This window comes from Sinocyclocheilus grahami, unplaced genomic scaffold (assembly GCF_001515645.1).
Source record: "Sinocyclocheilus grahami isolate Dianchi unplaced genomic scaffold, SAMN03320097.WGS_v1.1 scaffold708.1, whole genome shotgun sequence".
Taxonomy (NCBI): Eukaryota; Metazoa; Chordata; class Actinopteri; order Cypriniformes; family Cyprinidae; genus Sinocyclocheilus; species Sinocyclocheilus grahami.
The window spans coordinates 178994-194209 of NW_015505887.1; the positions used below are offsets into that span (position 1 = coordinate 178994).

The 15216-nt window shown below is 36.8% G+C and overlaps 1 protein-coding gene across 1 annotated transcript; it reads right to left on the reverse strand.

Annotated features, from left to right (window-relative positions):
• Positions 1-218: 218 nt before the first annotated feature.
• On the reverse strand, positions 219-14488 carry LOC107560029 (somatomedin-B and thrombospondin type-1 domain-containing protein). The gene is made up of 5 exons (XM_016244087.1): positions 14388-14488; positions 7599-7819; positions 6611-6701; positions 3935-4093; positions 219-1779 (listed from the first exon to the last, which is right to left on the reverse strand). The coding sequence occupies exons 1-5, from the start codon at positions 14486-14488 to the stop codon at positions 1674-1676; spliced, it is 678 nt and encodes a 225-aa protein (XP_016099573.1). The 3' UTR covers positions 219-1673.
• Between the last annotated feature and the right edge of the window lie 728 nt (positions 14489-15216).

A 15216-nucleotide genomic window follows, 5' to 3' on the forward strand; every position in this document is an offset into this window, starting at 1 on the left:
TTGTAAAGACATCCATACACTGGCATTTAGTTTAGGCATTTTTTGGGTTAACTAAAACTAAATGGGCATATTTTTGGTTAAATCAATTACAGAAAAAAGTAGCAAGTGGTTCATTATACATAGTAATTATATTATTTTAACCAGTATATTCAATATATATAGTACATATAAATACACATTAAAAAAAATAATTTTGTAAAGATATTTATATGTAGGCATTTTTGTTAGAAAATTAAATGTTTCTTTTTTGTTTTTACAAAAGTCATTAAAAGCATTTAAGCAGAAGCATAAAAGTATAACAAATCTGGCCACGTGTTCAAACTTGTTTATGTAAAGCAGCGCAGAAAGTACTGGTTAGAGTAACTGTGCTGGTTGTTCATTCAGACACATTCCATCCTACAAACTGAACATCAAGCGTGTTAGTGAGAAAACACATGATTACCTGAATCTTAAGTATACTGTACCTAGCATGCTGCTGAGCAAGCATGCAAGAAATGCCACAAAATAAATGTAGTGAGCGTAGTATGTGTGCAGAAGGGTGCATGTAAGCAAGACGAGCCCTTTGATCTGTAATGAGCACATGCACGCTAAATACCCACTACGGCTCGGTGACGCCAGTGACTGCGTTACTCAAAGCACAGCATCAGAATCACACTGAGATGCCAATTAGGACACTGAAACAGCAAGCACTGAAAGATAATTAACTGAGACGAATGACTGTTTAATGTGTGATGGGAATAAGAATAACATCGCAAATAGCAAAAGGCAACAAAAGCATCAATAAAACTATTGAAATATTACTTAAAGGCAAATAAAAACAATCTAAAAAGCATTTATTTGGTGCAATCCTGATTACTATATGTGTGTGTGAAAGTCATTATATAGTATATTAAGAGTCAGAGATGCTGTAATAATAAATAAATTGGAATTTTATTTTAATAAAATAAATCTGATTTTATGGAAAGGCAATTTCTGCAGAGACGAGCAGCAATAAGAAATTATTTATACTGTTGCGGGCAAATTATACGTCATCAGTTGCGGTTTACGACCACAATTTAGGGCGCTTTGCTTTGCTTTTATACCAACTGAAAACACAGTAACCGTATCTCATTTTCATGAGGAATCGAGTACGGTTTCAAACACAGCTTTCAGACCGTGCAAACAAAACGGAAACGCTGATGTCAAAGCGGCTTTGGTCAAAGTGTGAAAGTGGCGTTCATAAGGCACTGTAGTATTGTGCACCGATCGTTCAAAGAAGAGATTTTCTCCTGAAAATAAAATACTACCAAATAGAAACATTCATGTACATTAGCTTGTCTTTCAGCGACTCGTGCATTATCGAGTTTTGCATTCAAAAACACACGTGCAAACTGACACACAGAAGTACATTCAAACATATATAAATACAGTACGTATGAATCAGAAGACAGATGAGAGTAGAAAAATAGTACAGAGTGAAATCTATAATCGAAGGCATCAGAAACGGGTGCAGGTGCATTATGGAGGTAGATAGCAGAGCTTCAGAAGAACAGGCTTGTGTGTTGGGTTGGTGGAGGCACAGATGCACAGGAAGGTGACAGACTGCTTAGCTTTCGATGGTTTCAGATGTTGGAGGACTCCTGTGGAATAATTTGGAGCATCCGTGTCCCTCGAAATGAAAGTTGTGTTTTGGTTCAGACGAAAATCATGGAGTAAGACGGACACCGGCAGTCCTCAGTAAATGACTCTCGAACCCATGACCCAGAGCAACCCGGTGCTGATGCAGCGGACCAGAAGGTTCTAGTGGAAGAGACATTCAACGTCAAACACCTCAAGACTTATAACAATCTTCTTAAGAAAGAAGGTCGGATCAATTCTAAAAAGTGCACATGAACTTCATCTCCAGAGCTGCTCTGAGAATCATTAACATTTTACGGTTTCATTTGAGAAAACGTTCGTCATATCATAAACACGCAGAAGCTTAAAGGTCTTCATGGCATCCTGTCAAAATAAAAGTTCGGTTTTAAACAAATATATATTAAAGGCTTATTTTTTTTAAGGAATAATCGCACCATTTTCCCCCCATGTTTCAATTTGAACAGTAAACCTCTGTTGTGCAGCACTTTGTTTGCAAAACAATTAATAAATAAATGAAAATAAACAAAGAAAGAGTTTGTTTAATTTTATTACAAGATATACACAGAATTTCTGAAAAAAACTAAACATTTCATAGAGCCCTATTATTGTAAAAAAATTAATGAATTTAGTCGTGTTTATGAATTCAGTTAATTAGACATGCTTTTGATTATTAAAATGTTATTAAACCAGAAAAAAAAAAAATGGACAACGCAGAATTTGGTCAAAATTAAGCGTGTAACATTTTACGGTTTCATTTGAGAAAACGTTCGTCATATCATAAACACGCAGAAGCTTAAAGGTCTTCATGGCATCCTGTCGAAATAAAAGTTCGGTTTTAAACAAATATATATTAAAGGCTTATTTTTTTAAGGAATAATCGCACCATTTTTCCCCCATGTTTCAATTTGAACAGTAAACCTCTGTTGTGCAGCACTTTGTTTGCAAAACAATTAATAAATAAATGAAAATAAACAAAGAAAGAGTTTGTTTAATTTTAATTTTATTACAAGATATACACAGAATTTCTGAAAAAAACTAAACATTTCATAGAGCCCTATTATTGTAAAAAAATTAATGAATTTAGTCGTGTTTATGAATTCAGTTAATTAGACATGCTTTTGATTATTAAAATGTTATTAAACCAGAAAAAAAAAAAATGGACAACGCAGAATTTGGTCAAAATTAAGCGTGTCGCACAAGCGCTGAAAAGTGAAGCCAAAATGTTTTGATCGCCCCCTGGAGGCTGGATCTAGTATAGGTCTTAAACCCCACCCTCTCCATGTAATCTAATGGGACCTAAGACAAACTCAATAATCAAATTACACTTCAAATTCAATTTTTTCCCAAAGCGTCATTTTAGGTAGTTCTTATCATGCTGTTGGTATGTTCCAAGTGTTCGTTTTTTTTAATAAGTTTGCTTTTAATTAGTTAACTGATGCTATAAAAATGAGGGGTGGTGTCAAGATTTCTATAGTGGAAGGAAGTTTTTTTACAGTCTATGGTAAAAATTGAACTGAAAATGAAAACAGAAATCACAGAATTTCGGTAAAATTTGAGTAAGAAATAAAATGGGATTCATAGGGCCTTATAAATTACATTTTTGTTAAATTTGTAATTAATTGCTGTTAAATTGTATAACTATCATTATTTCAATTAATTAGGCATGCTTTTTGATTAATAAAATTTAATTTAACCATTAAAACAGAGTCCAGAATAATGTAAACAGAAAAAGATACTAAAGATACTCACTCAAGATCGAGCGGTCTGCTGCGTTTATTTGTGCTTGTAATGCGCAATATTTAAAACAACCCAGCAAATTCATTAAATAGCTTACCTTTGGGGATTAAAGACAAGCTGGCGGTTATCTTAATTATAAACGGTTATTTACGATGATTTTTACGAACATTCTTTTCAGGAATTAAAATTCTTCTGAAGTTGTATCTTTAGAACATTCTTAAGAAATCTTTTTGGGTAAACAAAACCTTCATAATTTTAGAAAAAAACATAGCAGGTAAGAAGATTTTTATTAATCAGAACGTTTTGTGAATCCGTATGCATGTACAGTATGTGACGCGTACCTAATGTTCTGCAGCCCGTCGCCACGGCAGCGGTTATCAGTCGTCATGGCGTCGCTTTGACACTCGATGCAGACGGAGCGTTCGCGGACCAAGCCGGCGCTCCACGGTTTCACCTTACAAAAATCTTTTTGGGTAAACAAAACCTTCATAATTTTAGAAAAAAACATAGCAGGTAAGAAGATTTTTATTAATCAGAACGTTTTGTGAATCCGTATGCATGTACAGTATGTGACGCGTACCTAATGTTCTGCAGCCCGTCGCCACGGCAGCGGTTATCAGTCGTCATGGCATCGCTTTGACACTCGATGCAGACGGAGCGTTCGCGGACCAAGCCGGCGCTCCACGGTTTCACCTTACACGCAGCGCTCGCCTGCTTCACACGCATCTGCACGCAGTAACTGCAGACAGAGATTTGAAAGGACAAAAATAACATTTGCAGGCTAAATTTAAAGCATTATTCACTGAAAATCGCATGATGTGAGCAAAGCCGTTTAGTTGCACAATGCATGAAGCATGCTTGATGATGAATGAACACTGAATTGTTTTTATTTCCACTAGGACTTTTAAACACTTTTTTTTGCAGGCTGTGTAAAGGTCAAAGGTCAGTCTTCACACACTGGATTTCATTAGTTTGATGTGTTATGCCTCATGATGTGAGCAAAGCCGTTTAGTTGCACAATGCATGAAGCATGTCCACTAGGACTTTTAAACACTTTTTTTTGCAGGCTGTGTAAAGGTCAAAGGTCAGTCTTCACACACTGGATTTCATTAGTTTGATGTGTTATGCCTGTGTGGCGTCCTTTTCTCCTCTGTGGTCTGTATGTCGGCCTGGTCTCTCTCTCACACACACACACACACACACACATCATGCTGAAACTATACACCTGTGATTAATGAAAGGGTTTGCTCTGGGGTTTCCTGTGTGCGCAGCTTGGAAGGAACCTCACAGAGTCGTTAAATCTCAGTTCATTTGAACCTGCACCTGCTATTGAATTCCTGCCATCCCATTGAACTCCTCATTATCTGACGTTCATTCTCACACACACACACTAATCTGATTTCCTGGCCTCAGGCAGGTGTTCCTCGGGGGTTTATCAAGGGATATAAAGGATGGGCTTGTAGTAGAAGTTGTGGATTTAACCCTGGATGATGTATTCAGAAAATACAACCTGTCTTAGGTTATCTATAAGCTAGTGTGCTCCTAAAATAATGACAAAATTCACATTTAGAAAGTATATGCATTCAACATTTACAGTCTACGAAACAAACATTGTGATGACATCACTCTGCACTTCAGCTTCTCATCAGATTTTCCGTCCAATCGAATGCTCTCTGAAATCTGAAGTGCCCCGCCCCCTACACTATAAAAAGGGGGAAATCAGTCACATTTACTGTTTACTATATAGTGAATGGCACATCATGCAATACATAATGAATAGGAAGTGAATCAGACATGTACATATTTTGAGCTTTATACGCCAAGGTGGAAGAAAAGATTACCAGTAAATAATGACTTTTGGTTTGTTTCTCACACAAACACTTAGAATATAGCATACAAATTGTATAGACTACTTTAAAGATACTTTTTTTTTGTCATTTTTGGAGCTTTACAGTCTTACAGCCCATTCATTTTCATTGTGCGCACTCTGTTACATGCTAAATAACTTTAACAAAATTAAAATCATATGGGTTTGGAACGAAATGAGGGTAAATGATGGCAGGTTTTTAATTTTTGGAGGAATTATCCATTTAAAGTTGCAATGAAATGGAAGTGGCGATGGGTCTTTTTTTCCATACATCCGAGTGCAATGAATTACGGATAAAGAAAAATATAGAGCGGGGACATAATTCTATGCATCAGTTGTTGATTGGATGCTGAGATGTGGGCGTGGCTCTCTGATGAACAAGAGTTTGCAGGAAGGCTATGACATTTTAATTGAAAATTACAAGGTCTTTTTTTTTATGAAACATAGATAAATGAATTGTTCACATTAAGATCTATAATATGCATTTATAAAATAGAAAGGGTGAACTTTCATTTCATGCCGACTTTGAGGTTTACATATCGACTCATAAATACAGACACAATAATCTTGATGATGCTTTTCTTTAATTAACTGATTTATTTTTAGTTTTACATTTAGTTATCCAAGTATATACAGCATATATGTAAGCTTGTTTCTGCCACAGGATAAAATAAATAAATAATAATAATAAAAGGTAATAGCGACTTTTTATCTCACAATTCAGTCTTTTTTTCTGAGAAATTTGAGACACACTCAGAATTGCGAGAAAGAAAGTCAAAATTCTGAGTTTATATCTTGCAATTCTGTCTGTTTTCCCCCCCACCATGTAGTAAAAAAATAAAAAATGTAATTGCAAATTTTATTTCACAATTCTGACTTTTATTCTCAGTTTTATTCTGAGTTTGTATCTCTGTTAATATCTCTCATTTCTCAGTATATATTTTGCAATTCTGGGTTGTAAATATTCTGGGTATTTTTTCTTAGAATTGTGAGAAACAAAGTCTGAATTGTGAGATTAAAAAGTCGCAATTACCTTTATTATTTTTTATCCTGTGGTGGAAACAAGCTTCTATGAGTATATACTTGGATAACGTTGAGATAAAACACAGATACCCACCCCATATTAGGTGTGTTTGACCGAAACTATGACTGAAGATCATTTCATTAATCTTAATAAACAGCTTCATATTCATCTTGTTCTAGTTCTGAGGGTCATTGTACCGCAAGTCTAGACAACTCTTAAAGTTTAGACTCCCTTTGCTAGAAGACAGGAAGGCCTTCGGTCGCAGGAATGTGTTTGTATTATCTGTTAATGTACTATAATGTTTTGTTCTTTTTCAAAGCAGTTTGCAGCTGCATTAGTTCTGCTTTCTAGAACGTCGCTCTCACCTCTTCTTCTCCTCCTTCATAAGCATATGCGGCCGTCTCCATGGGTCCTTAAAGTTCCGCCTGAATGAGTCAGGCAGGAGTTTGGCCACTTCTGAAGAGGAGGAAGAGATCAAGATAATGAGAGAGAGCAAATGAAACTCATCCAGAGACAAAGCACAGCACCAGAGCACAAAACAAACACACACTAACCCTACATGCACACAGCAGTGTGCTTCATGATTCACTTCTAAAACAGGTTTTAAACATGCATACAATATTTCTCATTCTTGTATTATACATGCAGCTTGAGATTGAGACATATTTATGGTATATCTGCATGCATTTATCACAATGCAACACTATTAACATGAACTGCATGTTGAGACATTTAACAGTGACTAACAATGGTAAAAAGGTGGAATGATTTAGTACTGATATATAATGTGATACTGATGTGGAAATTCACATGCACTGACATTCTGGATCACACACACACACACACACACACTGACTCAAAACCTAGTAAGCTTCCTACATAGACAGTATTTTAAGGGATTATATGCATGCTGCCAATGCAAAGGCCTTTCTAAAATCTACTTATCTTAAGATGAGCCAAATTTTTAAGCAACATTGCATGCATCATTCACAGAGAAGCCAATCCCATTGTAAATCTAGCAAAACCTTTCATAAATTCTTTCTGAATGAGTGTTTCTAATACAGCGGCTGAGGGAGTGATGGCAAATTTGACTTCTTTCTTTCTCTACATTTTTTTTCTTCTTTGGGAAAGTCATAGAAATGCCATTGTGGATTTTTTTCATTTGCTATTGAAGCAAATTGGGAAATAAAATATGATTGTTGTAGTTTCCGTTCTCCACTATATAATTATACCCCCAATTATGACGACTTCCACTTCTGAGAAACCCAGATATGTGAAAACAGTCCACTGTAGTTTGGATGCTGCCTAAGAAGTGTAGACATCAAGATTTAACAGAGCTAGTATGTATATTACCTTTAGCTGCACTGCAGGTCTCGGAGTGCGCGAGACACCCGCGGCGCTGTTTGAGGTCGGGACAGGGCGTGCCTCCGTTGCGTGGGGGCGTGGCTACCTGCCGGCTTCGCTCTGTAGTCCCCGCCCCACAGACGGATGAACACGGAGACCAGGGACCCCACTGCCGCACCTCACAGTCTATAGCTGCTGAGAGGAAAATGAGAGAGACGAGCACATGCTTTCTTTAATTCAAACATAAAAATCACTCACATGCATTAAGTTATCAAGATAAAATAAAATAAATGAGTGCATAAAACTTTTAAATGTAAATCTGGGCTTTATTGCTGTTTACAGGCCTGTTTGACCCTCTGAAGCAGTAAATTCTGTTTTTTGCAGATTTATTAGTCTAAGTGTATAAATAGATTTAAAGAAAAACACTGATTCAAACTAGGGATCGGCGCCGATATTAAGCAATTTTATGGTTATCGGTCATTTTCAAAACGATTTGCCGATTAAATATTTTAAAAGCATTTAAAGCAAGTTTTTGTCAGAGCCCTTGTTATTCTTAATTTTGACATTAATTTCATTTTTACACCAGACATATATATCAGTTCAAAATATCGGTTATTGGTCTACTTGATCTGTAATAATCGGTATTGGCATCGGCCCTGAAAAACACATATCGGTCAACCCTTAGGCTAATTCAAACACAAAACAATCCTTCTCATGCATTCAGTTATCAGGAGTGAAACAAGCACATAAAAAGCAGTAATATTAAAGTACAATAATACTGAAAACAATTGTTTTGGCTCATCAAGAAAATAAATAATTATTTTTTAAGTTATGATGACAACTTCTAATTAAGCTGTTCGACCAACAAACTACATTGCGTTCGAGGGACTTAAGTTGATTGCTCATTAAAAATGAAGTTGTTCCAACTGGTTTCAACATGATTCACTCATAATTGGAGTTGTGGCCCTGGAACCAATTCATCTTATCTATTTCAGTTCAAATTAACAGCTAGCACAGCACACACTAAATGTAACTCATTTAGCATGCATTTTAAAAGGTCCAGTATGTAATACTGACAGCTAGCTGCTGAAATGTGTACTACAGTAAAATTTTATATATTAGAGTTGTTTTTCCTGCCATTCCTCCTCAAGACTCGATGCTCATGCGGGTTGCCAGATTGAGGGCACCCAACAAGAGCAACACGTGCAACTGACAATGGAAGGTGACGAGCCTTATACCGTAAGTTAATGAGTTGATTTATCCTAGTCACAGAGCGTTTTAGATGGATGCTAAGGCTTTTTAGGTCCAGTAGAATCTGCGAACTCTGACCCAGTCCATTTGCATGACTTCCACTGTGTTTTCTGCCAACTGGCAGTCCGGGGTGACAAAATACTATTGGGAGTCACACAGACCAAAATAAAAAAGACATTCTGACATGAAACACACATTTCAAAGTAGAATAGCACTGTTTTTCAAGGAAAAGAAGTATGTGAACTTAGCATGTTTCCTAAACATCTGAAAACATATGGTATTTTTATGCTTTAGTACAGTCACACATACAGCACATTTAAAGAACAAGTAAGAGCTCTATTCCTCAGTGTAATGATAACTACAAAAACTTCAACATTAACTCTTTTAAATTTCAAATATGACAGCATTAAACACTAATTTTACTATAAAAAACAAACAAAATAACACTTAATTTCAACATGTATTCTCTTCATCGGTCCTATGCAAAACATGCTTGGACTTAGAAATCCACTGCCCAGCATCGTTTCAATAAATAAATAAATAAAAAATAACACAAATTTCAGTTTGAATTACACACAATATTAAGGTTGATCAACATTACTATCAACAGAACTCATCAAAATGATGTTTGCAACTTAAAAGGTTTAATTAAATCAATAAATTATGCTTTTTCTTGTAACCATGCATTTGTTTAAGTTGTGGTAACAGATCCCCTGAATGACTGTTAGAGTGCAGGTGAAGAATGCATGAGCGCCAGCTCATTTGCAATCGTGCATTAGTGAGCAGCTGTGCAGTGACATCATACACACCCTCAAACTACACACAAACAGAGAAGAAAGCAAACGCCGCTGAGTCTGGATCTCAATAACACAGCAGCTCTCATGTGGACTCAGAGGAACAGAGATCCTCGACAGTTTCACATGGGCTACACGCTCCAAAATGTTTGTAAACTGATTTCTGTGGCGCATCCTAAAGTGTCTGAGAGTTTGTGATCCTGTATTGAGGAAAAGGAATAAACATTAAGGTTTACTCAAAATAGCTTCTACACATCAAGTTCAAGTTCTACACCAAGTTAAAGCTCTCAAAGCAGATTTTCACCAACCAGGAGAAGTTAAATGTCTCTCAGATTCTCAATAAAGAAATTTCACAAAATATGTTTTTGTCTGGTTTGTTTATTCAGAAAGACTGCACAATAAAGCCATATTAAACAACTGAAAATAATTTTTCGAAGTCGCAAATAAAACGATTATTGGAGTACGTTTTATAAGAAAACACTATTTCAGTCTTTCTACTTCAAAATTTCATGTTTAATTCAATGTGTTACTAAGCCGTTTCGTTGTGAAATTTACTTGAAATGAGTGAAAATAGTTTTTAAGGAAATCCTACACCAAGTTTTTCAGTGTACCATTAATCCAGCTAAAATAAGACCGCAATGGAGTAGTGTAAGACTGATTAATCACATCACACATTCAACACTGGCTACTGTACGTTCCCAAAAAGCATGGTGTAATGCATTTGGTGCATGTGTTTGTGGTGTAATTTGACATTCCATTTGAGATTTTAACGAGTTATTAATATTAATATTAAGGATTAATCCCCTGTGTATGTAACATATGCATATGTTATCCACCAGAACATGCAAACCACACGAACACAGCTGGCGTGCACACATGCAATCACTGTATGTGCACATGCACACGTCTCACACACACACACACACACACACACACACCAATCTCATAGAGCACATATCAAAGCACTGATGCACGTAATACTGTGCCAGTATTGAACAAAATATGCTACACTCAAAGAGCAAATAAAACTAAGATAAACTCAAAACAACTCACATTCACAATTATAATAAACCAATGCAAGTGTGTTTGATCAGGACTGATGTGCACTCTATTTGTTGAGACGCTTTAAAACTTTCTAAATCTGGGTTTTATGGCTGTTTACAGACCTGATTGACAGAACAGTAAGTTCTGGTTTTAGTGTATGTATAGAAATGGATTTAAAGAAAAACAGCATTTCATAACAGAAATCCAAAGTACACTGAAAGCTGTACAGCCTCACCCAAACCCACCCAGCCCTTATTATTTTTGTTGTTTTCCAGTAAAAATATCTAAACATTCATAAATCAAAATACATTTACTTGAGAAGCAAAATGACTTGCATTTTTTCAGAAAACAAGACTTAATATCTTATCAAAATGAAGCAAACTGCCAACAAGGTCAGAAAATCTTATTTTCTCTTTAAAGTTTTTCATTAGCAGATATTTTTGTCCTTGTTTTAAGCATAAACTCATTTCATTTTGAACTTTTTTTTTTTTTTCAGAAAACAAAACTTAATATCTGAAATCTTCAGTCACTTTGCTTCTCAAGTAAATGTATCTTGACTTAAGAGTAAGGCAATGTACAGACTTATATAATCCACATAAAATCTGTACAGCAATACCTGTAAAATCTTTAAGTGAACTGAAGCATATTATATAATTACGTTGATTATATGGATCCTTTATTTCATCATTTATGAAAAGTGGCCATTATGGTGATGATTCACTTGCCAAATCTACTGTAGATGGGACTTTTAACTATTTTACAGCGGAAAGTAACTCTGCCTGTATGTGTTCATACTGCAGTAGTAGCTAGTGTGCATGTATTCCTTGTTGCTTTATTTCATTCATGTCGTTCTGACCTCACGGCTCGTTCGTTCCCACTCTTCTCTTCTTCTACACTAGAGTGACACATCTCAACAATGAACGCAAACACACTCACAAACACACACACCTCCATACAAAGGCCCTGTCAAATTCCCCACATTCCCCTGCATTAGTTCTGCAGATATGCCTCGTACTCGTTCCCAGATCGCCAGAAACCTCTCGTCGCTCGGACCGTCACTGGTGGTCCAAAGGGCCTGACATTAATGGGTCTTGAACGTCTGCGTTCTTCAGTCACTGCACTCTGAGAATCTATCTTTATGTGAGTTTGCTGAATATAAATGAGAGAGAAAACAATACAAATAAGCTTACTGTTGCGACATCGTCACTGATTGCGCACAACAAAAAACATGCAGCATGATGAGTGAATTATGAACTGAACTACATTTTTTAGACATTTTTCAAAAATATATATTTATCTCACCTAAATGTTTGATCATGCACTACATTTTTGTTTTGACAATTGTGCAATTGTTGCACAATAGCTTACACACAGCACAAGCCTGATTTCGTGAGCTTTGTGTCTATGCCAGGTTCACACACATACTCCGTTTGCAGTGTGTATGCAGTCCATGTGTGGTACGCAAGTGGTGCAGAAGCAGCACGGGCTGTGCTTTCACACAGGAGTCTGCTCCTGATCCGTGGCTGTTTACCACAAACACAACATTTATCCATTATTTTGATTTCAAGTCCAAACATTGTTACTTAAAATTATTTTTCAGCATTTTTTCAGAGATTTTACAGAGTAATACAACATTTCATATATGTGGTTAAACACAATAAATATAAGAAATGTATTATTCAATGCTTTTTAGTTTTGCATTTACTTTTAGATTTATATACTAAGTTGCTCAAGCAAGTGGCAAAACATGTATACTACTTTTCTTACATTATCACAAACATTCTAAATTAAAACTTACCATTGACAAAGTCAGCTCTACTGCCTTTTCTTTTCTTTTGCATTTAAATCTTTATTACAAGCAATCCTGTGGTTCATAAAGGCTTATGTATTCCTACCTCCACGAGTGCCATCTATTATTGCCTTGTTTATCTAAAAGTGCCTTTAAACCTTGCCAAAAATCCACAGCCTACAGTATGTGTTGACTGTGAAACACAGTAGACTTTAATTATATGCATTTATGGTGTTATTACTACATTTTCTGTGTCAATCCATGTTTATATTTACCGCAAACAATGCGCTGTTACTTTAATTCAGCGTGTGGAGTGGAAACGATCGCTGCACTGCTGCAGACGCACCACTCCTGGAACGCACTGCTGGACAATACAACCGTGTGCCGTGTGAGCACTTTAATCCGTTAAGATGAGCATGGAAAAAATATGCACCACGGCACTGCAAACGAAGTATGTGAGAACCTGGCATTATGTGTGTACGCTTTGAGTGTGCATGAGCGCACGGTCTCCAGGAGAGCACGCGAGCGCTGAATGGTTTAAACACTGGCAAGAATTAAAAAGAAATGCAATTTATAAACTTTAGTGACGATGTGACACTGCCTCGATTGTGCAAGTGACAATTCCTGTGTCAAATGTGAAGCGTGCAGCTCGCTTATAGTGCAGACGCGATGTGATTTGAAGCCATTTCACATTTTGAGAGAGAGAGCGCGTGCGGTGATTATTCAAATTAATTTATAGGTAATTTAATGAAGAAATATGAATTGTACCTCACCTTCAGCATTATAATTATTTCACCCGCGCCAGACAGAGACTGAGACGGTGCCGCTGCATATCATGCCAATCCTCTCACTGCAGGCGCGTCATCAGCTTGAGATCGTTTTTTTGAGATCGGCCTTTTTAGAGACCGCCGATCAAACATCCCAAAGCGATTATCGGCCGATAATAATCGGTAGCCGATCACTAAGAGCACCCCTACTACCAATATCCAGCGACTACTAAACTGTCGCTAGCAATAATTTTAATCAAACAATTAAATGTCTGTTGTCTGCCGTTATATCCCCATCAATGCCAAAATCAAACCTACACACTTGTTTCATTGCCACACAAAAGTTCATAATCCATAATAACTCATCTTCCAGTGAAAAAGTCAGTCTCCTGTTGTCTCTCACATCAAAATCCAGCCACATATTTGTTTAGAGCTGTTTTGGACTGTTTAACCGACGCTTGATCTGTGCAGATTTCTCTCCTGATTCAGACAAGATGACTTTTCCACTGCAGAAAGCAATATTATGGACTCATATTGTAGCCAGAAGTGACGGTTTAAAGCTAAAATGCCCTGATGGATTTGTTTCTCACAAACACACAGCTTTTGACTTAAGTCGTTAACTGATGGTCTGGAGTGGTGTGGATTACTTGTGGATTATTGTGATGTTTTTATCAGCTGTTTAGACTCTCATTCTGATGCCACCCATTCACTGTAGAGCATCCATTGCTGAGCAAGTGATGCAATGCTACATTTCTCCAAATCTGATGAAGAAACAAACTCAAATTTTTATTTTTTGGGTGAACTATTCCTTTTAGTTCGTTGCTCCTCCTCATGCATTCACAGACGGAGCAGCTCTTCCGAGTGAATGTTAGACCCGTCAGGAGATGATGGGAGGACAGAGAGGAACCAGAGGAGGAACATGTGGTTTTCCTCAAGACGTTCATGAAATGTGCGTGCATCAGGTAACACGCAACATGTGCACCAGTCTGTTCCTGTTCATTGTTCACACACACTCTTATACTCTCTCACAGCACTCGGGTGTTTATGAGGGCCACCAAACCCATGGCAGATATTCCTCAGCATTCCTCCGCTTTCAGGAATCTGTCACAGACGTCCTGAGAGACATCAAACAGACTCACGTCAGTACACTAACCTCACAGCAAAGACAGAGTCGTACAAACGACATCTTTCACCTTCCATAAGAGTAAGATCTTCCACACAAGGGTTATGATGTGAAGTGGACTGCATTAACATCTTAAGCACATTAAAAGTATTAACTTGTAAACGTATCAACTTGTTTTGATCGAATCTTCAGTGCTGTGAAGCAGAATTTACATTTGGTTGTACTTCATGCAGAGCTGCATTAATGGCGCTGCGTGTATAACATGTCATGCACTTGTTGGACAATTTTTACATGTTTAACATCTACAGCGTCCAGATCGGTGGGGCCGCTGTCTGACGGGTGACTGGAGTTTCGGTGGAAATGCTTGTATACGTTATAAAGCTGATGCCTGAATCTAGTGATGGGTGGTAATACTAAAATCTTATATCAAGGATCAATCAAATTTTTTTTTTATTTTAGAAAAAATAAATAGGCTATATTTTAGATAAAAATGTATGTATATATTTAACCCAAGTAGATAACCTTGTATGTTACTTACTGTATCTCATTTTTTGATGGACTCAAGCCAAAGGTTAATTTTTTATAGCAAATGCATGAAAAGTCTGACCTTAATGCTTCACATTGCTTGGTGCAAATGGTACAGCTGTTCAACGGTAAAAACATTTTAATTGTTGGGTAATATATAACCCTCCAGTATACAGTCATTCTGCTGTAGACTGTAACCGTAAATGACCCACAGCCTTGAACAATATAATCTAAAGTCAGATAACAGACAAGACTGGGAAACAATTACCGGGAACATCAAGAGCAGCCTATTAGATGAAACCTGCTCCAGGGTACGAGAGAGAGAGAGAGAGAG

Excerpts from the sequence above, each read along its gene's own strand:
- LOC107560029 (XM_016244087.1), bottom strand. The coding sequence starts at position 14,488 with ATGTTAATGCAGTCCACTTCACATCATAACCCTTGTGTGGAAGATCTT. Across the intron at positions 4,094-6,610 it reads ATGAAGGAGGAGAAGAAGAG|TTACTGCGTGCAGATGCGTG; the intron begins GTGAGAGCGACG and ends CTCTGTCTGCAG. Across the intron at positions 1,780-3,934 it reads GACGGGCTGCAGAACATTAG|AACCTTCTGGTCCGCTGCAT; the intron begins GTACGCGTCACA and ends CTCTTCCACTAG.